We start from the raw sequence: 24,328 nt of genomic DNA on the forward strand, positions 1-24,328 counted from the left end.
ACACTAGGCTACCAGTTCTAATTGCTGCCGAGTCCTGTCTGCGCCTGGGACTTCCACCTTCTGAAAAATGGGTATGGGGCAAACCCCGATTTTGGCGGGAACTTCAGCCGCACGAAGGCGTTCACAGCGCTGCACCTCCACTGGCTGGCAGCCATCCCGCACCCACTGAGGATGTGTTAGATGCTCTTTCTTAAGGATGGGGGGGGGGTCATGCTCTCCCTGGTGCATGCGCGGTGGCCTGGGGCCATTTCGATGACCCTTCCACGAGAGTCCCCATTAACTGGGGAGGATGTGCAGCCTCTCCTCTGGCCTTCCCTGTGTGGCTGCTGCTGCTGCCTCCTCCAGGAAGTCGACCCCAATCCCTGGCTCATCTGAGTACCACCTCGGAACCCTATGGTGCTAGGCGGAGTGTAGGGCGGCCCCTAGAGTAACCCAAGGCAGGGGATGAAGAACAGGGCTTTAATGCCAAGACCAAATAAATAACTCCATCCCGGGAAGGCGAGGCCTGGAGCGGCCTCAGTCGCTCTCGGAGTCCGAGTAGTCGGCCACCAGAGAAGAGCCGCGGCCGTCGGGCTGCACCGCGTCTGAGGGGTCGGCTGTCTTCGGGGAGGGGCCCGGTGCGGGTGCGTCCTGTGGGCTGTCCTGGGCTCCAGGGGTCCCCTGAGGGCAGGCTGGGGGGCAGGCAGGCGTGTCGTGGGCGGCCCTTCTCGGTTCCCCAGGCCCGGGGCTGTCCGAGGGGACAGGCGCATCCCGGGATGCGCGGCGCCGCACGATGCCCAGGTCCCCCACCGTGATCGGGGCGCTGGCGGGCGCGGCCCTGCGGCCCTGCGACAGCTTCTTCAGGACGCTGCTGGCTTTGCTGCTGCCGGTGCCGGGAGCCGGGGCGGAGGGGAACCAGGAGCGGCTGATGATCTCTGACCGCTTGAGCCGCTGCCTGTCCTCGTAGGCTGAGGGGGGATCCAGGTTCACTGGGGTCAGCTGGCCGAGGCCCTGCACCCCTTCCCCACCCCCTGCCCCGCCCCCACTCACAGTCCAGGGTGTGGAACTTGAGCAGGGCGGCCAGCCTGCGGTCGTCTTCCGTCTCCGGCACCAGCGGGATGGCCAGGCTGGCCTTGGCCTGCAGGGCCTGGTCCTTCTCCTCCTCCTCCTGCATGGCTTTCTTCTTTTCCTGCGTGAGGGCAGCGCCGGCACGGGACTGTCAGACAGGGCCTGTCCACACCCCCGACCGCACTGTCTCAGTCCCCTTCCCCCGTTTTTTGGCTGCTCCAGGGTTTGGTCTCTAAGCCTGGCGCTTACTAAGAAGCTTTTTTCTCGGGGGGAAGTGGTCTTGCTACATAGCCCAGGCTGGCCAGGAACTCACGATCCTCCTGCCTCTGCCTCTTGGAGTGCCGGGCTATTTTCCCTCTTTAGGCTCAGGTGAGAGAAGAGCAGTCACCCAGCACCCAGGACAAGTGAGAGACGCCACGGTCACTCACACACATGCTGTCTGCAGCCCTCATTCATCCCCAGAACACAGCCAGACCCGCAGCGTGACGCTTTGGTCACCAACAGGCTGTAAAGGGGACAGTGGTCATCCTCAGAACAGCCCAGTGCATTTGTCACAATTTATCATACACACGCAGTGACGCTGGCCTAAGGCCCACTTCATGGCTAGAGGTGTCCAAGTAGTGCACACTGGTTCACGTTCTCTAGATATTTTCTTCTTGTTTGTGAGATGAGGTCTCTTTGTGTGAGGCTGGCCTCAAGCTGTCGTTCTCTCTTACCCTCCTGAGTCTTACTGTTACTTCCTTTTTGTTTTTGACACAGGTTCTCATTATATGACTCAGGCTGACTAGAACAAACCCAGAACACACGTGATCCTCCTGCCTCAGTCTCCTCAGTGCTGGGATTACACACATGTACAACCACACCTGGCTGTTAGTTTGCAGTGTACTTGTACCTATTTAAAAAAAAGACTACCATAAAACAGTGGGCTATTATGCCAGCAGCCTCACATATCTCATTTACTCTCTCTCTTTTTGGGGTGGAGGTGCTGCGATGGAACCCAGGGCCTTAAGCATGCTATGCAAGCACTGTATCCCAGTCCCTATCCCGACTCTGAACTACATCAAGAGGCCACACCCTCTAGCTTTGTGCACCCCCACACAGGGAAGTGTGCACAATGGTGTGGTTCCCACAACTTGTCCCTGTCCTTCAGTGGTGTGTGACTGTTTACAGGATGCTCACCTTGTTCTGGGTCCATGGGCAAAGAAAGCCCCATGCTTTCATGGGCTGATACACTAGTAGGCGAGCTGGACAAAGCAGGAAGGAACAAAAGGACGTGGGACAGTGGTGGGGGTTCCTCAAGTTTTAATGTGTTTATGTTGGGGGGGGCAGGAAGGAGGGAGGGAGGAGTGGTTTTCTGGGAAAGTCACGTTTGAGAAACGATGTCTGTAAGAAAGGGGCCCAAGGCAGGGCAGTTAGCCTATAAACCAGGCACACCTGTAATCCCGGCACTTGGGAGGTTGAGGCAGAAGGATCCTGAGTTCAAGACCAGCCTGGGCTACAGAGCAAGACTCTATCTCAAAGAAAAGGCTGGTGGAGTGGCTCGAATGGTAGAGCATCTGCCTATCAAGCATGAGGCCTGAGTTCAAACCAAAAAAAAAAAAAAAAAAAAAAGCCTGTGTAAAGGTCCTAAGGCCAAGGTGTGCTTACAGCGACTGAATGAGCAGTAGCTAGGCCACCGTGGCTACAACAGAAACAATGAGGAAAAGGTGCAGGGGCAAGGGTGGGCCCCGTGGAGGCCTGCTCACCCGGAACCTTCTCCGCAGCAGGCTATTGAGTGCAAAGTCATCCTTCCAGGCGTTCTGGGCCTCCTGGATATGGCTCAGGGTGGGCAGGGCCTTCTTGAGTGCTCCTCGGTCTGCCTCGCCATGCTCCAGGCGGAACATGGCGTCTGTCTCCAGCTTCTGTTTCTTCTCGTGCTCTGTGGGGACCATGACAGCATGGGGTTGGCCCGGGCTTCCGGGCAGGTGAGGAGGTGGGTGGGCTTAGCAGGCAGGCTCACCTGTGGTCAGCACCTGCTCATTGTCCTCCATGTCCCACCGCTCCTCCTTGCGCTGGGCGCCACTCACAATGACGTAGTCACAGTTGGCTGGGTCTGTCTGCATCTCGATGTAATTGACACAGAGATGGCACTTCATCCGGAACCTGGGCAGGGACGGCAGGCAGGGGTCAGGGCACTGAGATCCTACCCTGAGACATCCTGGGACCCTGGCCTGTGTCCTTCCGGCCACCTGCATCATTGCTCTGGGCTCTGAGCGGGTGGAGGGCTGTGGGCAAGACAGACACAGTCCCACGCCCAGACGTGACCTTCAGTCAAGGAGGCTAAAGATGGGCTGGGGATGCAGCTCAGACACAAGGCCCTGGAGCCCATCCCCAGCACCGTGAAAACAAGTAAACCAACAAACACCCAAAGAGGCTGAAGCTTGCTCCTTCATTTCTGTGTCTGTTCATTTGTCCATTCGTTCTTGCATCCCATTCATTCACTCAACAAATTCACTTAGGATAGACTGTTCTGCCAGGCCAGGTGCCAGTGACTGATGACACTGCTGGGCAGTGAAGTAAGCCATCCTGCTTTGGGAGGGGCGGATGTTCCAGAGTAGCCAAGTCACAGCAGGGGGACTAGCAACCACACAATGTTTGGGGGTAACCAATTTAGAAGAGGCTCCTTTGGCTAGGAAGAGTGGTGCATGCCTGTAACCCCAGCCATTTGGGAGGCAGAGATCTGGAGGACTGTTGTTCAAGGGCCATGTTGGGCAAAATGTTAGTGAGATACCATCTCAACCAACAAGCTGAGTGTGGTGGAGCATGCCTGTAATTCTAGCCACATGCGAGGCAGAGGTAGGAGATTGAAGCCCAAGGTCAGCTCAGGCAAAAGCACAAGATCCTACCTGGAAAACCAACTAAAGTCAAGTGGTAGAGTGCATGTCCCGAGTTCAAATTCCAGAACCACAAAAAAGGTAAAGAAAAAAGGCCCCTTTGAGAGATAACAGAAGCCAAAAGCCAAGGTCTGGGAAAACATTCTGGTGGAGGACACAGAGATGGTGCATCCCTGGGACAGGTGAGGGACAGGGAGGAGGCTGTGGCCAGGGAGGATGGATGGGAGGAAGTGAGGACTCAGATGTGTGAGGCCTTGTGAGCTGGGAGGGCTTGGGCTTCTGCTGAGGAAGCCAGGAGCCACATATGATGCTAGGCAGAGGGACATGTCCCACTGACAGACTGCAGGGTTTCCAGGACCGTCCTGCAGGGGATGACCAAGAAAGAGGAGTAAGCACCTTTCTCCTTTCTTTTCTGGCTAGGCCCTTTCTAGCCTTGCATTCTGACCTCGAGTGGTAACGATTAACCCACAAACGTGGCTCAGGCTGCAGTGTGGGTACTGTGGCTGCCTCAAGATTCCTTTGTGGTCTGTATAACCCGCAGTCCCCTTGCCTTTTCCCTGAGATGCCAGACACCCCTACCTGTAGATTGGGGTCGTGTAGTAATTGCCAACCTTCTTCTTCTCTGCGTTGTAGCGAACACCTGGGAGGGCAGGGAGAGAGCAGAGGCTCAGGTGAGGGCTCCCAGCAGCGCTGCCCTGCCTGGGGGGTGGGAATAGATGGGGTATGTGTCATTGCCAGCAGGAAGCACAGAGATTCTAGGTGGGAAGAACCAAAGGCAAGTGCTTAAGTCACAGTGGGGTGGGCTGAAGTGGAGGGCCGGGGTTCAAATCACAGCTCTACCACCAACTGCTGGGCAATCTTAGTTGCCTCTACACCCCACCCCCAGGCCTCAGTTTACCCTGAGGCTCTTGCAAAGACCACTGGAGCAAAAACACAGGAACTGCTTAGAAAAGGGCCTGGCTTTTGTTAGTTCATTGGAGAATGTTCAGACATTCATTTTGTTTTCTATTTTTCAGACTCTAGTTCTGTAACCCAGGCTGACCTGGAACTTTCGATTCTAGGCCTCCTGAGTGTTGGGATTACAGGTAGATGCCTCCAGGCCTAGCTTTTTCTTTTTTCCTTCTTTCTTTTTTTTTTTTTTTGATTAGATCATTTCTAGCCTTGACTGTGATCTTGAGCAATAATGCTTAAACCAGAGAAAAGCTCAGACTGGTGGACGGTGTGTCCTGTCTCAGTTTCCCTTTCTGCACAGCAGCTTAAAGTTCACGACTCTGAAGGTGACCTGTGCGTCGTGTCAGGCTAAGGCCGCTTTCTTTTTTTGGAATGCAGGGTCTCACGCATGCACTATGGAGGCCGCACCCCCCTGTCTCTAGGGTCCAGTCTGTCCCTTGAGTGCCTGGAGCTTGTGAAGCAGTCGCCAGCTGGGTCTGATCAGAGGGGTCTGCAGGACCCACTCTTCCTCCTGAGCACTGAGGTGGCCTCTTATGACAGGCCTGAAACCTTGTGCCCACAGCTGCCAGCTCCCATATTGAGGGCAAGCTGCTCCTGGGGCATGGTGTGGAGCACACAGCTGGCTGGGCCCCACACATGGCTCCCTTTCCCAGCCACCTGTGAAGGCCACGCCTCGAGTCTCCAGTTGTGGCATGACGATATACAGAAGTTGGTTTTCACCCATGGTTCCCAGCTCATAACTCCCTCCCCAGCACAGGCTACAGACCTGCGGATTTCTCTTCCCCACTGTGGGTCATAGGAACTGTTATCTTCCCAGGAACTTTCTGTGTCAGAGCTGGTCATACAGAGGTTCTCTGGTCAACCCTTGCCTGCCAGATGCTCCTAAGATTCTCATTTCAGATGCCCCTGGGAGGAAGGTTGCCCAAAGAGTTCAAGTAGACTCTGAACAGATGGAGCTTGCTGGGGTGTCTATCAGCTATCACACCTATGCAATGAAATTTCTATGAGGGTTCAGAAGGGTCTCAACAGTGGAGGGGGTGTGCCATCTTCTCATCCTATGCCTCTCCTCACCTGTACCCTAGAGCATCACTCATGCTAGTGCTGTGCTAAATACATCAGAAACCAGCCAGGTAGGCCCGTGCCCCATCTCCATTTTACAGCTGGGTAAACTGAGGCACATGATGGCCACCCTGCTAGAAAGTAGCAGTGACTGGATCTGAACCATGGGACCTAGTTTTTCCTAATTGCTCTGCAACCTGGGTGCCTGTCTCCTCCCTGATTCATGATCGGAGGGAGGAAGGGTCTCACAGGGCCTAGCCCTTAGGGGCTCCCAATTGCAGGACCAAGTGGAGTTACAGGGGAGGGCATGACTCACCCATGCCAATGTGGTTCTTGCAGCCGTCACACCAGATGTTATATGGCATCTCGAACCTGCAAAAATACATGGAATTTTTTGGTTTTTTTTTTTGCCTTTGAGACAGGGTCTTGTTATGAGCCCAGGCTGGCCTAGAACTCCTAGGCCGAGATGAGGGTTCAGAGGAGTGGACAGAGATGGGCTGGGCAGGACCACAGGAGACAAATCTGCCCAGCTCTGGAGGGTGGACACTGGAGCAGTTTCCAGGTATCTCCCAGCCTGTGGCTACTGGGATCACCATTGTAACTGCCCTCCTGATTCTCTTCAATGGACATTCCCATCTCTAATGGCTTCCCCCCCACAACAAGGTTTGAGACAGTCTTGCCATGACTGGCCTCGAACTCACAATCTTCCTGCCTCTGCTTGCTGACTACTGGGATTCCAGGTGTGCAACACCACATTCAGCTCATTTTTTAAAAAAAAGAGGTAGGATCTTGCTATGCTGCTCAGGATTGCTTGGAGTTCCTGGGTTTAGGTGATTCTCCTGCCTCAGCCTCCTGAGCATCTGGGCCTGCTGCTACCATGCCTGGTCCTGGCTTTTGCTTCACCCTCCTTTGCACTGACACTCTGCAGTGCTTCCTGTGGAGAGAAGTCTGGCCTCATCCCTGCAATCGAGACCCACTTTGGGTAATCAATGGGACAGGAGGAAGGGAGTGTGCCAGGTCCTGGTGCTGGCCTCAAGAGGCACTGCCTGCTGCTGCAGGCTCCCTTGTGCAGCCCTGATGTTGCCACATGAGAACCCCAGGCTGGCCCACTGCAGGATAAGAGGCAATGTGGAGCAGAGCCCAGCTGTGCCGGCCAAGGCCCTGCTGGCCCAGCCACCAACCCCCAAAGACATGCGAGGGCCCAGTCCGGACCTTCTAAGCTCAGCAGAGGTGCCTGGAATTGACAGCAATAGCAATGCTATTTTGTTACACAGCTGTAGCTGACTAATACAGTGACTTTCTGCTTAATGGGATTATGGCCCTGTAGCCTGGCCCAATCAGGGGCTGCTGAGACTGATGGCAAGGGGCAAGGAGGTGTGTGTGGGGGTCTTACCGGATGACAAGGATGCCTTGTGACAGCTTCCGAGCCCGCTCCCGAAGTGGGTGGCTGTTGTGGTATCGGTTGAGAGAGCCATGCTGTGAGACAGGGAAAGACAGTAGGTCAGCCGTGCTGAGCTGAGGCAGCTCACACTTTCTGGTGTTCCAGGGCTTTGGGACAAGGGCCTCACAGGGTGGGAGAGGCCTTCTTACATCCAGCCAGAAGGGCGAGGCGTCAGTGAAGCACGTGGGCTTAAATCAGTACTATCGCCACCTCTTGATATCCTGGGAGACAGGTTCCAGGAGCCCACCCCACCAAATCCCCGGATGCTCTAGGCCCTCCTATAACCTGGTGCAGTATATGCAAAGAAGCTACACACACTCTCTTGCAGCTGTCCAGTCACCTCTATGGGACTTATAACTCCTGACCCAGTGTCAATGCTGTGTACACAGTTGCTGTGTGTGATTGCTAGGGAATCAGGACGAGAAATAAAGCCTGCACATGTTCTGTACACATGCAATTTTTTCCTGACTGTTTTTGAGAAACATGGATGGAGAAGTCATGGTACTGTCAGTGAGTCTGAATCTTCCTGCTCCTGTATGAGCTGAAAGAGCTGTGGCATCCTGCTCGAGCGATCTCAATTTTTGCCTCAGTTTCTCCTGTCAACTGGTGGACTGGTAGAGCGCCTGCCTAGCAAGCATGAGGCCCTGAGTTCAAACCCCAGTACTGCCAAAAAAAAAAAAAAAAAGACTTATCCTCCGTCAACTGGGATCACAGTGGCCATTCCCTCTAGATTCTGTGGGGAGGATTTGGTTAAATAATGAGACTGTCAAATGCTTCCTGGATACCTTACATGTGTCACCTCGTTTTAACCCAGCAATGGTTCTGTGGGATCAGGTTGTTTAATTGTCCCCTTTTGACACAGGGGAAAGTCCAGCAAAGTGAGGATGAGCACTGTGTACAGGATTCTGTGGCTGGGACATATGGGCCCTGGGCACCTACTGTGTGAGGACACAGCCACAAATAGAACAAACATCCCTGCTTTTGTGGAGTGAAAGTTCTAGTGGGGGAGATGGATAACAAACAAATGAATGCGTGAATGACACAGCAGGGAGATTTAAGGGCTGTGAAGTTTAAAAACACAGTAGGGGATGCGACAGAGGAGACAATGGTCAGAGAGGACGTCAGTGTGCAGAGACCTAAAGGAAGTAAGTGAAGAAGTCTTGCCATCAAAAGGAGGAGGAGGCTCCAAGCAGAGGAGGTAGAGCTAGGGAGGCGGCAGGATTTGACCTATCTTTAGCTTGGCCATAAACATGCAAGCCCAATGCTGGGGACAGAGGTCAACCACCTGAATTGCCCAGAGGTGAAGACAGCCCTGAGATTCAGGTGACAAGCAGAGGCAAAGAGACCTTGCAGGGCCAGCCTTCTGTGTCTGGGGCTCCCTTGTCAGGAGGGTCCTGTGCTATGGTGGGAGAGAACCAGCCCTTACCTTTTCAGGGTTGAAATCTGGAGGGTAGTACTTGTTTACACCTTTTCTTTCACCCTGCAGTACAGAAGAGAGTTGTGAGTTAGCAGGGCGGCGGGGGATGGCGGCAGGGAAGGGAGGCTGGACAGAGTACAGAGTAGGAGGAAACCAGGGGCCATCCAAAAGGTACTGAGTCCAGTGTCTCATCAGAGAGTGGCCACTTGGGTGAAAAACCCATTTAACTCTCCTGACACTAGTGACTTTCACAGTTTTTGGGGGACCATGACTGACAAAGAAACACAGACAGGCATACTGGGCATGGTGGCTCATGCATGTAATCCCAGCACTTGGGAGGTAGAGGCAGGAGGAATTCGAGGCCAGCCTGAGCTACCCTATCTCAATAAACCAAAATATTGGCCAGATGGGCCCATCCCAGCAACTCAGGAGGTGGGGATCGGAAGGATCTCAGTCTAAGGCCAGCCTAGGCAAAAACTTCATGAGACCACATCTAAACCAATAAAAGCTGGGTGTGGTGGCATGTGCCTGTCATCCTAGTTGTGCAGAAAGCATAAAAAGGAGGATTGCGGTCCAGGTTGGCCAGAGGGAATACAGCTTAAGACCTCACCTGAAAAATTAAAACAAAAAGGGCTAGTGGTATGGTTTAAGTGGTAAAGTGTGAGGCCCTGAGTTCAAACCCCAGTGCTGCCAAAAAACAAAACAAAACACTGCCTAGAGTTTGAAATCAGCACCTGAGAGTACAGGGACAGAGGGGACTGGAGCTACCTCTGGGACCCCACAAGGACTACAAGCAAACCCCGGAGCAGAGGCTGTCTACTCACCATCTTGGGAGCTGCCTACTGGTCCTCGCCTACAAGGTGGTCACCCTGACGTCGTCCTTGTCCTGCCCTCCTACAGAGTGCAGATCCTGGTAAAGAGACCACCACAGCTTCCTTGGTGGCACTGGCTCAGAGGGGCCTCCTGCCAGGCACGGAGACATGCAAGGCAACGTTTGTCTGATGACAGAGGGGAGGGGGGGAAGAGAGAGAGAGAGAGAGAGAGAGAGAGAGAGAGAGAGAGAGAGAGAGAGAGACAGAGAGAGAGATATTAGTCTTGTTCAGTGTAACCAGTGTAAACTTCACATCTGACACTTTTCATCCCTCCATGACCCTGACCTGGCCTTTTACCTGGACCACCGAGGCTCAGCCTTTCCAGCCATTCCTATATGTTTTAGAATCAAATTTATGGGGCCCGTTTGCGTTTCTTTCCCTCCACTTCTCACTCTGTTTCAGTCACTGGCTTCCTGGGTGTCCTCAAAGGTGAAGGCAGCTGGCCTGTACCTCATACCCACTCCCCCAAAATCCCTTTTTTTTTTGTGCACTGCTGGGGATGGAACCCAGGGCCCTATGCATGCTAGGCAAGTGCTCTATCACTGAGCCACATCCCCAGTCCTAAAGACGTGTGGGGTTTTTGTTGCTGTAGTTGTTCCTCTCCCTGGAAAGCTCATTTGTCAGCCTCATGCTCTTGGTTAAAGACCTCATCTGCCTGCCCAATCTAAGCACTCACCTCTTGAGCTGGGCTGGCGCTCAGTGGTAGAGCACTCGCCTAGTATACATGGGACCCTAGATTTCATTCCCACACCTATAATCCTAGCTACTCAGGAGGCAGAGATCAGGAGGATCCTGGTTTGAAGCCAGCCGGGGGAAACAGCTCTTGAGACCCTATCTCAAAAAACCCATCACAAAAAAGGGCCGGTGGAGTGGCTCAAGGTGAAGGTCCTGAGTTCAGACCCTAGTACCATCACAAAAATTAAAAAAAGGCCCTTCTGGGGATTTGCATCACGTCACTCTTGTCTCTTTATTCTTCTCTAGGCAGTGTCCCCTATCAGCTCACCCGTGCCATCTACCCAGCCCCTAGCACAGACCCTGGCTTGTGAGGCATGCTAACTGAGTAAGGGACTGACATTACTGATAAAGGTTCCAGAAGAGTTGGTGTGGGTGACCTAGGTAGCCCTCGACGTGTGGAAGAGACTTTTAGGTCAATCAAAGGAAGCTCTAGTTTACACTACAGACATCACAAAGAGGGGATGGATAGTCTAGAATGTGGACTGGCAAATTTTCTTCTTTTTGAGACAGGGTCTCTTCTGTAGCTCAAGCTGGCCTCAAACTCACGCTCCTCTTGCCTCCTTCTCCCAAGTAGCTAGGATTACAGGCATGCCGTACTACACCTAGCTAGGACTAGCAAGTTTTCTGTCAAGGGCTAGATAGTAAATTTTTCTAGCTTAGGTAATATGCAAATGATGGTGACAAGGACATTCTCAGAAACTGGATTTTTACTTATGGACACAGAAATCTCAATTTCATATAACTGTCACCTGTCACAAATATTAGTCTCCTTTTGATAATCCCACCCAACCATTTAAACCTGCTCTTAGCTTGAGCACAATGTAAAAATTGGGTGTGTGGGGGGGTGGGCCAGTTTTGGCCTGCAGGCCTAGTTTATTGGTTGCTCCCAGCTGAAGAATCAGAACACTTGGGTCTCTAAGCCAGGCACAGTGATGCACTCCTGTAATCCCAGCACTTGGGAGGCTGAGGTAGAAGGATCACAAGTTCCAGGCCAAAGTGGGCTATGTAGTAAGAACCTTGCCTCAACAAACAACAATAAAAATCTCTAACTAGTTAATTAACTTTCTATTAATTTAGAGACATGCTCTCTGATGTTTACTGTGTGTCAAGCACTGTGCCCTAAGTCTTACTGTCAAATTTAGTTTGTATTATGTTAGTTTTTTTTATTTTATTTTCCCTTTAGTGGGACTGGAATTTGAAGTCAGGGCTTCAAACTTGCAAAGCAGACATTCTCCCACTTGAGCCACACCTCCAGTGTATTTTGCTCTGGTTATTTTGGAGATGGGGTCTTGTGAACTGTCTGCCAAGGTTGGCCTTGAACTGCGATCCTCCTGATCTCAGCCTCCCAAGTAGCTAAGATTACAGGTGAGTCACCTGGCACCCTGCTGTTTTATGTTACCATTATCTCCAGAGGACAAGTAGGTAGCCTCACGGCCAGACTGTGGAGTGGTGGGGTAAGGGAGCAGCACACAGCCCCAGATGTAAACTGTTTCCCCATCACCCTGAACCTGTCTTCATTTTGGATTCTCCATTCATAAAGAGTGCCCTTGGATAGGCCTATTCCACCGGTTAAGTTATTTTGCCAAGAAAATAACTTAAGTGACCATTCTTTTTCTTTTTTTTCTTCCTCGGAGGGGCCACAGCTCCCTGGACTTCAATCCCAACTCCACTCCTCACCCGTTGGGTGATGTCGGTCAGTGCCCGTTTCTCTGAACCTGTGCTGCCTCTCCTGTAAGGAAGAGATGACAATAGGATTGATTTTCCGAGCTTGGTGTGAACAGAATAACGCACGGAAGTTCTTGCACGATGAACAGCTTACAGGAGCTGTGTGTGTTAAGATGGGTTCATCACCCTAGCCCATGGCACTGGCCGGCTACAGGATGGACGTAGAGAAACCTGGTCCTCGGTGTCAGGAGGAAGTACTGACCCCATATGACCTCAGGTCTCCACTCTAATGCTTCCAAGCTGCCTGACTTTGGGCAAACTGTCTCTGAGCCTCAGTTTCCCCATCTGTAGAATGGTGTTTTATAAACGTTAGCACCCTGCCCAAGTTGCTGTTGCGACCCCAATAGGGTCGAACGTCGGTAGTCGTTATTTCTCACACCATTTCACAGGCTTCCATTTTACAAAATTTAACCCACAACCCGGCAAGGTGGGGCCCAGATGGCCTCGTTTTCCACATGAAGAAACCGAGGGAGCCTAAAGGCCAGGGCTGGGTCGAGTCCCGGGGACATGGGTCAGGGGTCGCGGCAGGGCCTGGGTAACCTCCAGGTATCGGATCCCCATCCGCAGAGGCCCGAGTCCCCCCGGCACACCCGTCCTCAAATGGGACGGCGGCCAGACCTCCGACCTAACTCGGCCAGCCCGCCCGGCCGCGGCCCAGCACACCCATACTTACCTGCCCTCCTCCTGACGTCACGGCGACTGTACCCGGAAGTGCGCCCTGGGCGTGCAAGTGAGCGTAGCACCGGCGGGAGGCGGGGCGCGCCAGCAGAGCTACGCTGATTGGCTCAGTGTCCAATACGCCGCGCACTCTCCGCCACGAGAGTGGACCAATCCACACTTGTCCCGCCCAACCGCGCATACGTCACTGTGGCTCCGCTTCTTCCCCCGCACACTTATGGAGGACCAATCCGGCCTCTTCCCCGCCCACTCACTGAGGACCAATCCGAGGCCCGCCTCCCGACACCTCCCACCCAGAAGTTTCTGTCTTGCTCACTTAAAACCCTGCAAGCATGGGTTACCAGCACCAGGTGACCCCAATCAAACCAAGAACTGTTTTTGTTTTTGTTTTTGAAATATGTGTGGAAAAAACGAGAATCATGACGTGGGAAGATGATAAGCAATTCAAAATGCAGTGGTCATAAGTGAAGTTTTGTTGGAATACATACAGCTGTCCATGCTGTTACAAGAGCAGAATTAAGCGGGGCGCCGGTGGTTCACGCTGTAATCCTAGCTACTCAGGAGGCAGAGATCAGGAGGATCGCGGTTCGATGCCAGCCTGGGCAAATAGTGCACCGGAGACCCTATCTGGAAAAACCCTTCACAAAATAGGGCTGGTAGAGTGGCTCAAGGTGAAGGCCCTGAGTTCAAGCCCCAGTACCGCCAAAAAAAAAAAAAAAAAAAGGCAGAATTAAATGATTGCATGATTGCAATGGCCGGTGTATGGGCCACGAAGCCTAAAATATTTACTACCTGGCCTTTTACAGAAGAAGTGGGCTGAACCTTGGCTTAGAGCCTCCAGACCCGCATAGAGGAAAGACTTTTATTTTGGAGGCAGGGTCTCAGTATGTATGCCACGCTGGCCTCAAACTCCTAATCCTCTGAGTGCTGGTATTACAGATGTGCTTCACCATGCCCAGCTCTACATCTGGATTTCAACTGAGCCCCTGTCTTGCACCTGGACCAAGAGGTAGCCATGGATGTCACCTTGTGGGTACTATTTTGGAGAAAAGAAGAGGTGAGAAGCCTCGCTTTGAAGGGACACACACAGCCTCACTGTGACCATTCACACAGGCAGATGATGAAGCTGTTTTAATTATTTATTTATTTATTTATTTATTTATTTATTTATTTATTGCAGTACTGGGGCTTGAACCCAGGGTCTACACTTTCAGCCACTCCAACAGCCCAAGAGGCCATTTTAGAATGCCAGATTCAGATGGCTTCCTGTGGGGGCCAAAGGAAGTTATGTAGGGCAGTTAGCCAGCTTGGCTGGGGTGGCAGGGAGGGACCTGGAGTCTAGCTCTGAGGCCTGCATGCCCCAAGAGGTGACCATGACCAAGTCACCTCACCTCTGTTTACTCATCTATAAAGTGGGCTAGCTCTGGCCTGCCCCCAGGAATGAATACGGTACATGCTTACAAATGCATTTGCAAAATGATTTGAACAAAAAATGAAGAAGGAAAGGAAGGGAAATCCAAGATTTGGGGGGCAAGCACAGAATAACTGTGGAAGAGGCAAGATATAAGTGCCAAGTTCTTTACAGAAAGGTGAAGCCCACTTTCCTGTTTCCTGCTGGGCCTATTCCTGTTTCCAGGGTCAAGAGCTCAATCCCTCTTCCTAATTGCCAGCCAGCCAGCCAGCTCCCTCTCACCCCTCAGAGCCTGGGGTTTAAGCCTAGCTCTGACTTCTTCAACCCTCCAATCACCAAGGAGAGCTCTGAACTCAGGACCCATGGCAAAACTCTTTATATGCAATTCATCTGAGGCCACTGTTGAAATCTGTAGGGTGTCTGCCCAGCTCCCGCTGCTCCACTGGGACGAGGACCCAATCTCCAGAGTCTCTAAGCCATTTGTTCTGAGTGGGTCCAGCTGTGGGCCAGGGGTATGGGTTTAACCCAGGCTAGAGCAAGTGGGTTTGCTCCTGTGAATGAGAACCAGACATGCCAGGTATCTGCTTGTGGTCTGGCAGGAGAACAGAAACGTTGTGACTTAGTGGGAAGTCATCTATAATCATGTGCAGAGAGAAGCCACTACACAGTGACAAGAGAGGGAGAGGGCAATAGGGGAGGATATGAGGAAGAGACAAAAAGAGAAGGGAGGGAGGGAGGAGAGAAGGGAGGAAGGAAGGGGAGAGGAAGGAAGGAGGGAGGGAGGGGAAGGAAAAAAGGAGAAAAGCCTGAAAACGCATTGTTTTGGTAACTAATCCAGTCCGAGCCCTAACCCGCTCCTGAGATGAGGTCATCATCCTGCGGTCGGTGCCTCTATGACTTCATCACCTTCCACTAGACCCTGCCTTTTAAAGACAGCTCCTTTCCATGCTGTGAGCTTAAAGATGGAGCTTCCAACACATGAACCTTTTGGGGAGGGAACACATCCAAATTGTGGGGTTCTTAATGATCTTCCTAGAGTTTTCCTCCCTGTGTCTTATGCAGAGTGTGCCCTGGGGCACTGCCTCGACATGATCTCCCTCCCGACTGTAATGCGTCTTCCTGGTGCCTCTGCTGTTAGGGACATGGCTTGGCAAAGGGAAGAGACTCCCCTTGACCCTCAGGCCCTGTTGCAATTTGAGTTTCTTCCTCCCTCCTTCCCTCTCCTAACTTCATCCTTCTCTGTTTGTCTTTCTGACAGAGTTTCTAATATCCCAAGATGACCTTGAACTCATGATCATTCTTCCTCAGCCTGCTAGGATTACAGGTATATATGACCACACCTGGCCAATTTGAGTTTCTTAACAATAAGAGCAACAATAACAATCTGCCAGAGAATCTGATTTTTCCATGAGCTTCTAACCCAGCGGGGACTCCCTTCACTAGGAGGACCAAAGGGAGCATTCATTCACAAACACCGGGTATGGGGTAGAGAGCTTGTTTAGCATGTGCGAGGCCCTGGGTTCCATCCCAGTGTTGTAGTTTAGATAGGAAGTGTCCCCTCAAAGGCTCATGTGGTGAAGGCTCTGTCCCCAGCTGGAGTGCTACTGAGTGATTGAATCATAAGGGTGACGCACTCATCAGTGGATCAACTACCAATGGTTTCATAGTTGACTAGCTATTAGGAGCAGGGAACTGCTTGGAGACCATACGTCACTGAGGGGTGGCCTTGAAGGGTGTAGTCTGTCCCTGGATCCTTCTCCCTCTTGTACCCTCCCAGCTTCCTGGCCACCATGGGGTCAGCACCTCTGCTTCACCACACCCTCCCACTGGCCCAGAGCAATGGAGCTGGCTGACCTTGCACTGAGAGCCCAGACCTTTTCTACTTTTAAACTGGTTCTCTCAGGCATTTTGTCACAGGAACAAAAAACTAGTAATACACCCAGCACCTCAAAAAAAAAAAAAAAAAACCCAAACCAAAACAAAAATACCAGGACACAGAGAAGTAAAGAGAGTCTCTCTTTCTCTCAGCAACATATTCTACAGACTGAGGATGTGTTTGGTGTGGTAGTTTCCAAATCCATAAATAGTTAAAAAATTAGCATTTACAAAGCAGGGCATGGGTGGCTCACACCTGTGATCCCCAGAACTCAGGAGGATCGCAATTCGAAGTCAGCCCAGGAAAATAGTTCACAAGACCCTATCTCGAAAAACAAAATCACAAAAAAAGGGCTGGTGGAGGGCTCAAGGTGTAGGCCCCGAGTTCAAGCCCTAATACCACAAAAAAGGGGTGTAAAACACTATGAAGAAATGGTCCCATGAGGGACCATTCATGATGGTGATGACATCATAGTGGTGATTGTATCATAATGGTGATGACATCCCACCTGCCTTAGCCTCCCATCCTTTCTGCTCCTTCTGTCCACCCACTGGAAGTCCCCAGGACCCCGGGCTCTGATGAAGAAGAGATTTCTGGAACAGATACTGAATAGGAAAACATACTTCACCAAGTAATGGTAAGGTGTGTTTTGGGGACAGTCCAAAAGGCACCATGGGCCACCTGGATTGTAAGAATCCAGGTGCTGCCCATGCCGACGGGCAGCGTGGCCTTGGATTCCAGGGCCATTGGGGTGCTGAGCTCAGGCAAGGGCAGACACCACAGAGTTTTGCAAGGGAGGATGAGAGAGTTGCCATTCCCATGAGTTAGAAGTGCTGTTCCCAAATGGTGATCAAAGAAACACACACTTGGGAGTCGCTCAGTAAGGCAAACAGAAAAGTTTTACTTCTGCAGAATCATGCGGCCGCAGACCATAGTCTGACAGGGAGAATACACTGAGCTGGGAGTCAGCTCAGTTTTTATCTCTCATGCAAGTCTGCCCCTCACCCTGATGGACGGGTTTGGGTTTGCAGTCTTCCCAATTGGCTATTATTTAGGATAAGGACAAGGTTTTCTGACATAGTGACATTTTATAACTCAAACAGAGAGTGATTACTAATGGTTTGCAACTCAGTAAGGGAGCGATTTTCTCAAGGTCCCCTGCAGATAGGGGATGGGGGCTGGCATGAATGAATTCTCAAAGGAATGAAACTTGGAAGATGGTAAGGAATCAGTTTGAGATTAGAACATCTGGTGATAACCAGTTCTTTGACCGCAAGAACGATGCAGAGACCAGCAACGTTTCACAAAGCATGTAAGGAGCAATTCGGGGAGGTTACCTAGTGTCCACCCAGTGACAGTCATACATTAACTCTTTTGACAGAGAAGACCTGACTTTAGTTGATTCTCATAGTCCACAGGAGTGCACCAACACTTTTCTGAGGTGCATGAACTCTATTTACATTTGGAAAACTGTGTCCTTTATTTTTCAAGGGCACGGGGAAGGGGCTAGAACCATCTAATACAGGAGTCACTTTTTTATTTTTTTGGTGGGACTGGGGTTTGAACTCAGGGCTTCGTGCTTGCAAAGCAGGTGCTCTACCACTTGAGCCATGACTCTAGTCCATTTCGCTGTGGTTATTTTGGACATGGGGTCTCGAGAACTATTTGCCTGGCCTGGGCTGGAGCTGTGGTCCTCCTGAATACCTGGGATTACAGGTGCAAGCCACCTGCACCCAGCTATGATTCACCTATTTCAGTTTAAAAATGAAAAGAAGCATCTCATCTCAGTCTCAGTGACTACGTTCAAGTGCTCAGTAGCACAGCAGTGGTCCAGAAGTTAACATGCGGGCTGGAATGTGGCTCAGTGGTAGAGCACTTGCCTATCATGTGTGAGGCTCTGGGTTCCATGCCCAGCACTGCAAAGAATAAAAGTCAACAGGAGAGTAATAAGAATTGTGACCCAGGCTTTGCTGGAGGTCACTACTGACTATGATATGTTCGGTCTGGAGACCTAAAGGACAGATGAGTGAGTCAGTATCCCATCCCCCATGAAGAGCACTATGGGCCCTGCATCCAGAGGAGCTCATAAATCTGCATTCCTGCACCCTGAGGAAGAGATACAGGGTCTCAAATCTACCACAGGGCTGACACACAGAATGCTCTCAAGGTTGTTTCCCCCCAGTAAGGGGCAAACAGACCAGCTCATCGAAAAGAGCCCACATGCACAAATCCTTGGCCAATGGAAAGAATCCACCTAACCCTCATCTTAACCCACAGTTAAAGCATCCATAAAAAGTCCCAGCCTTCACCTGAGTGGGAGCCACCGGTTTCCGGGCTCCACTGCACCGCTCTAGCTGTAGCATATTCTTTCTCTCTAGTAAATCCTACTTTGTGTATCAGCCTTGGCTTACAAGTCATTCAGCTGCCTCACGAGCCAGTTCTCTGGCCTGTGAAGGCAAGGACCCTCGACACCTGCCCGCAACACTTCACATCTGCACGTAACAATGAGAACACAAGGACACCAAGAAGTGGCCATGGAGAGAGCCTAGAAGTCACTGTGCACCCTGCTATGCTGCCTGCCATGACATCATCTGATGACATTCTGTCTGACAGCTTCCCTACCCACAACTGTAGAGACCTCTGGAAGAGGATGGATTCAACGTGGTGAAAGCGAATCCCAGGAGAGGGATAGGGAGGTGTAGTTGAGATCACCCAGGCTGAAGGTGTGGGTGAAGGCAAGTCGGGGTCTTCATGTGCAGGTCATTTGCGACATGAGTGGTCACTTCCAAGTCTAGAGGTGAAGGAATGCAGAGAAATGGAGTTCTTCCTCCCAGATGCGTGGGTGATGGGGGAGGTGCTCTGCACGATGGCCAATCCAAGACACAGATGTCACTTTCACTGTGGGCTCTATTACGAAGGCCAGCAGCCAGCTTCTGTGAGCATCAGTCTTTAGAAGGAGGGAGGTGGACGAGGAAGGCGATAAACAACTCAACCCCCACCGTGATCTTTGGTGAGGGGGACATGATGAAGAAATGATGGGAATGGGCAACAGCATAGGGTTGCCCTGCTTACAGGAGTCTGGGTAGGTGAATGTGTTGATTCAAGAAAGGAGGGACAATCCTCCATCAGGAAGATGGAGCTTTGAAGCCAGCCTGGGAGAACAGTTTGTGAGACCCTGTCTCTAAAAAAACCCATCACACACACACACACACACACACACACACACACACACACACACACACACACACACACAAAAGGGCTGTCGGAGTGGCTCAAGCAGTAGAGCACCTGCCTAGCAAGTGTGAGGCCCTGAGTTCAAATCACAGTAATGCCAAAAAAAGAGGTGGTGGGATCCTTAAGAAGTGGAGCCAAGTGGGAGGTTGTTAGGTCAGAGATTATCACAGTCCTATGGGACACAAGTCAGACTGGTATGAAAGAGCAAGTCGCTCAGGCTTCTATGTCACCATGGGATCACTCTCATGAGGGTTGCTGCCATGATGGTAACCACCATTAAGCCTTCATCAGAGGCCCAATTGATGGGGCTGCCTGGTCTTAGACTTTTAGCCTCCAAACCTGAGAGCTAAATAAACCTGTTTTCTTTGTAAAGTACCCAATGTCAAGTATTTTCTTATAGTAACAGAAAACGGGCTAATAGGAGGAAACAAAGAACTGGAGACAGAAAGATACAGCATTTCTGTTTTTTTTTAAAGCCTTTGAAGTAACTCAAGATGCTCTATGCTGCCCAGAGAACCCCCAGAAGCTGGGTATTTCCTGTTCTCTTGGTGGCTCTGTTGCTAGAGTCCTTTATTCACCACCAAGCACCCACAACCCCCTAGGTATACTTTTAGACCCTCCGATCTTTCTTAAGCAGTTGAATATGAAGAAACAGGAGGCCATGTGCAAGCCTCACAAGGTCACAGTCCAAAACTGGGACCAGGACATGTTCTGTCCCTGGCTTTTGCATCTAAGGCAGGATCAGCAAGTCTTCTGTAAGGCCAGAGAGCACATACTGTAGGCTCTACCAGCTATTCAGTCTACAAGCTCAATGAGGGCAGTCACGGGTGACATGCAAATGAATGGGCATAGCTGTGTACACAAATAAAACTGATTTCCCAAAACCAGGCAGTGGGCTGGAGGGTTTGGGTCTGGTTTGAATGTGTGTCCCCCAAAAGTCAAGTGTGATCAACCTGGTTTCCAGTGTGGCACTATTAAGAATTAGTGGGATCTTTAAAAGGTGGGGCCTTTGATAAAATGGAATCCTTGCCAGGTGTGGTGATGCACACCTGTAATCCTCACACACAGGAGGCTGGGTCAGGAGGATCACAAGTTCTAGGCCAGCCTGGGCTACACACTGAAACCCTGTCTCAGAAAAACAAAACAAAATAGACAACAAAAAGAGATGAATTTTGTTTGGTTTGAACTGAGGTTTGAACTCAGGGCCTTGCACTTGCTAGACACGTGCTCTGCAATTTGAGACCCATCCAGCTTTTCACTGGTTGAGATTTGGTCTCTAGAACTTTTTGCCCGGGCTGGCCTCAAACCTTGATCCTGCAGCTCTCCTCCTCCTGAGTAGCTAGGATTACAGGCATGAGTCACCAACACGTGGCTTAATTGCAACCTTTAATGTCTGTAATTCTGATTTATGAGGTCAGGTGACAATTGAGTTTTGCTTTGAGTTTTAGCCTAAGTGACTCCATTTTGATTCCAAGTCTGATGTGTGGGGCCTGGTGCAAATTATCCAAACAATGTTCTCAGGCTGGGATGGGGTCCAGTGACAGAGGCGGGGCTTCAGCATGAGGAAGGCTCCATCCCCAGCACCACAAAGGAGAAGCAACACAAACAGGGGCCTTTGTAATTTTTTGTTGCTCAAGCCCAGTCAGCTCACAGCCTCTTAACCTGTCTCCAAATGCACTGTGGAAGAAGCATGTCCCCCAAACAGGGCCACATCTCTGCCCCTGGCTTGGTCAGACCTTTCCTATGAGCAGGATCCCAATCGCTTTTCAAAGCCAAGACATGCCTGTAATCCCAGCACTTGGGAGGCCGGCCAGCCTGGACTATGACATTGAGACTCTACCTTAAAAACAAACACGAACAAACAAATCCAATGCCCCAATTCCTTACTTCAAGTTCCTGATCTTTTCGGCAGCACACAGACTGTTTTGACCAAATGTGGTGACTTGGGAGCATGTAGAAAGGCCAGTGGGTCCTGAAGAGGACAGTCCTTTTAATGATAGGTCCAGAGTCATTGATGTATGCACTTGAGATACTCCAGTAATTAAGCATCACACCATGCTTAATTTTTCCTCACGCAAACACCAGGTATCTTGTGTTTAAACACTAATTTTCCAATGCTGCCACCATGGCATTAAAGTCCACCATAATGTCCTTTTAGAGTCAGGAATAATGAGTGTGTGTGAGCAGTAACAACAGCCTGGAAGGACTGAAGGGGAAAGACGTGGTAAGAGAGGCTGGGAGGCTGAAAGAACGAGACATTTGGAGGTCACAGGGAGATGCGTGGGATGGCCTCCATAACTTAGGACATTGTGTCAGACTGAGCATTTCCAAGTCCTTAGAAACCATTTCAACACCCCCCTTCTATAGAGGGGAGAATAAGTCAAGGTTAGAGTTTGCAGTGACTAGGTACAGACCCAAGTCTCCTGAATTTTGGCCACCGTGTATCCTGTTCACCTGAATTGTCCATTTCAATCATCCATTGTGTTCTGATCCACAGAATCCCAATTGGGTGAACGAGTTTCCAGAACATCTGGCCATAGCAAACATCTCTGCAATAAGAAACCACACACATTCTGCTTCCTATATGTACAAATATGCCCCAAGTTTTAATGTATAAGTTAAAGAGATTTATACTCTTTATAAATCTGTAAGAGACTCACGATACCTAATAAAATAAAACAATGTACTATAATACAAGTTATCTCACCTGGGCTTGGTGGTGCACTCTATAATCCCAGCTACTTGGGAGGCAGAGGTAGGAGAATCCCAGTCTGAGGGTGGACCTGGGCAAAGGTAGTGAGACCCTATCTGAAAACTAACTAAAAGCTAAAGGACTTAGGGAGAGTGAGTTACTTAAGTATTAGAGCACTTAGTGTGAGGTCCTGATACTGCCAAAAAGAGTTATTTGAAATTTATGGATTATTTCTGGAATGTTCAATGTATTATTTTTAGACCACAGATAACTGAAATTGTGGGTACATGGGAAATTACTACAATGTATCTGTTTTTACAGATGTCTATGACTGAAGAATTCACAATCTATTTTGTGAAAACTGACAAGCCCTTTTTTGTGATGAGTTTTTCTAGATGGGGTCTCGCACTGCCTTTGAACCACGATCCTCCTGATCTCTGCTTCCAGAGCAGCTGGGATCACAGCCGTTTTTGACTCCAGGTCAGCAGTTGGGCAATGGCTGAAGCCATTTCTGGCTGTGACAACTTGGTCCAGCAGGGAGTGTTCCTGTGCCAGGAGTAGAGGTCGGATACACTACTACTCAATCCTACAGTGCACAGGACCCAAACAAGGAATGACCTGGTCGCCAAGGCCAGTAGGGCTGACCTTGCCCTAGAGGAAAGAAACCAAAGAGGAGCTCAGATGGGCAGGAAGTTGGTGTGATGGTGGAGATGCCAAATGGGCAGAGAATTTGCCAGCTTGCTAAGAGCGCTTGCCTAGCATGCAGAAAGAAGTCCTTGGTTCAAGCCCAAAAAAAAAGTAAGTGAAGTTACTTTTCAAATGGGAGGCATCTCTAGGCTCCTGAATCAAGCCTTCCTCCCGATCATGGTTACAGTCTGGATGGTGCTCAGGGCATTCTGAACACAATCTACTTCCTGCTGTCACTCCTTTTCCCTCTGTCAACAAAACACAACCTGCCCCTCCCTGAGGCACAAGGTTCACCCACCTCCGGCTTCTGCAGAGGGGGTTTCCCCAGGGAGGGCTCCGTGCTCTCCACGTCCTGCCAGGCTTGTGGATCAGTCACCGGATTTTTCTGGATCTCAGTTTCCTTCCCTATAAAATGGAGAGAATAAGGGCTGAGGGGCGTAAGTCAGTGGCAGAGCGCTCGCTTAGCATGAGTGAGGTCCTAGGTTCAAATCCCAGCATCATCAAAGACTAAAATATTTTTTTAAAAATGGGGCTAAGGGGGGTAACTTCAGTGGAAGGCCCTGCCTAGCAAGAGTGAGGCCCTGAGCTCAAACCCCAGTACCCTCCACAAATAAATATATATACCCACCTCCTCCAACTGCGGCGGGGGACCCTTCACTACCACTCTCAGCCCCGAGCATTCCCACGAAGCCCGTCCTGTTCCGAGTTCTCTGCCGATCTACAAATGGGGAAACCGAGGCTGGGAGACCCGGATCTCACAGCGTTGAGGGAGAGGGCTGCCTACGAAGGCGGGGGTCTTTTCCAGAGCCCCCTCAAGGTGCGTTCACCCCAAAGTGGTGAACTGTTTTTCTTTTTTAAAATCTCCTCTTTTGGGGCTTCTCGCATCCTAATTTTCGCTTGGCAAGGAGCCCGCCGCGGTCCTAACAGCCTCAATGAGTGCATCTGTACTTGGTGGTGGCCGAACGCTGGTCCCAGGCGCATGCGCAGACGCGCGCGGTGGCTTGTGGGAAACTGGCAGCGCACTGGAGGCCCCGCCCAGACGCCCGCGCGGTTGTCATGGCAACAGGGGCGGGGCAAGAACCCTCAGAATCTTCCCTTTATTTGCTCCTGAATCGCCCTTGGCTTTCAACTCGGCGTGGCTCCCGGAGACAACTTGTTTTTGTTGTTGGCTCACTCGTGCGCCCTCCGATTGCACAGAAATCGACTTGTGATCCTTTTTAATCAAATGATTACTTCAAGGGGGAGGATCCCGCTTAAAAAGGGGAGGAGAGTGCCTTAAAGACCTCCCAAGGAGGGTCTGGTTAGGATGGATACACGTGTCGTTTTGACCCCCCCCACTTTTGATTTTGAGTATTATATAATTTATTAACCTCATCTATAATTTACCTGACTTCTCCAAGCCAGATCTTACTGAGGCAAAACTCGCGTCTGTGAATTTCGCAGAAATGACTCAGTGGTGACTAATCCTATTTAGGTAAGCGTTCTTTCACAGCAGGATTTCTTTAAATAGAAAATGTCCTCAGGGAGCTGAGAACGATTGCATTTACGTAGAATTCATTTAGATTCCAGATCCCCCTTACCCCATCCTTCACCATGGCAAGGTGTCTGGCCGGGAGGGTGGCAATGGTGC

General features: G+C 50.9%; 1 protein-coding gene across 6 annotated transcripts; it reads right to left on the reverse strand.

Annotated features, from left to right (window-relative positions):
* Window positions 1-445: 445 nt before the first annotated feature.
* On the reverse strand, window positions 446-23,667 carry Yju2b (YJU2 splicing factor homolog B). Of its 6 annotated transcripts, none has more exons than XM_074053969.1 (12): window positions 23,327-23,667; window positions 22,997-23,103; window positions 12,073-12,124; window positions 9,613-9,786; window positions 8,798-8,851; window positions 7,324-7,406; window positions 6,247-6,302; window positions 4,500-4,560; window positions 3,047-3,189; window positions 2,793-2,965; window positions 1,030-1,168; window positions 446-947 (listed from the first exon to the last, which is right to left on the reverse strand). In XM_074053969.1, exons 4-12 carry the CDS (start codon window positions 9,613-9,615, stop codon window positions 517-519), a joined length of 1,143 nt encoding a protein of 380 aa, XP_073910070.1. In that variant the 5' UTR covers window positions 9,616-9,786; window positions 12,073-12,124; window positions 22,997-23,103; window positions 23,327-23,667; the 3' UTR covers window positions 446-516. The 6 variants fall into 6 exon arrangements, with proteins under 6 accessions (XP_073910070.1, XP_073910071.1, XP_020011562.2 ...); XM_074053970.1 differs by lacking the exon at window positions 12,073-12,124 and adding an exon at window positions 21,207-21,868; XM_020155973.2 differs by lacking the exon at window positions 12,073-12,124.
* Between the last annotated feature and the right edge of the window lie 661 nt (window positions 23,668-24,328).

The sequence above is a fragment of the Castor canadensis genome, chromosome 14 (genome assembly GCF_047511655.1).
Source record: "Castor canadensis chromosome 14, mCasCan1.hap1v2, whole genome shotgun sequence".
NCBI lineage: Eukaryota > Metazoa > Chordata > Mammalia > Rodentia > Castoridae > Castor > Castor canadensis.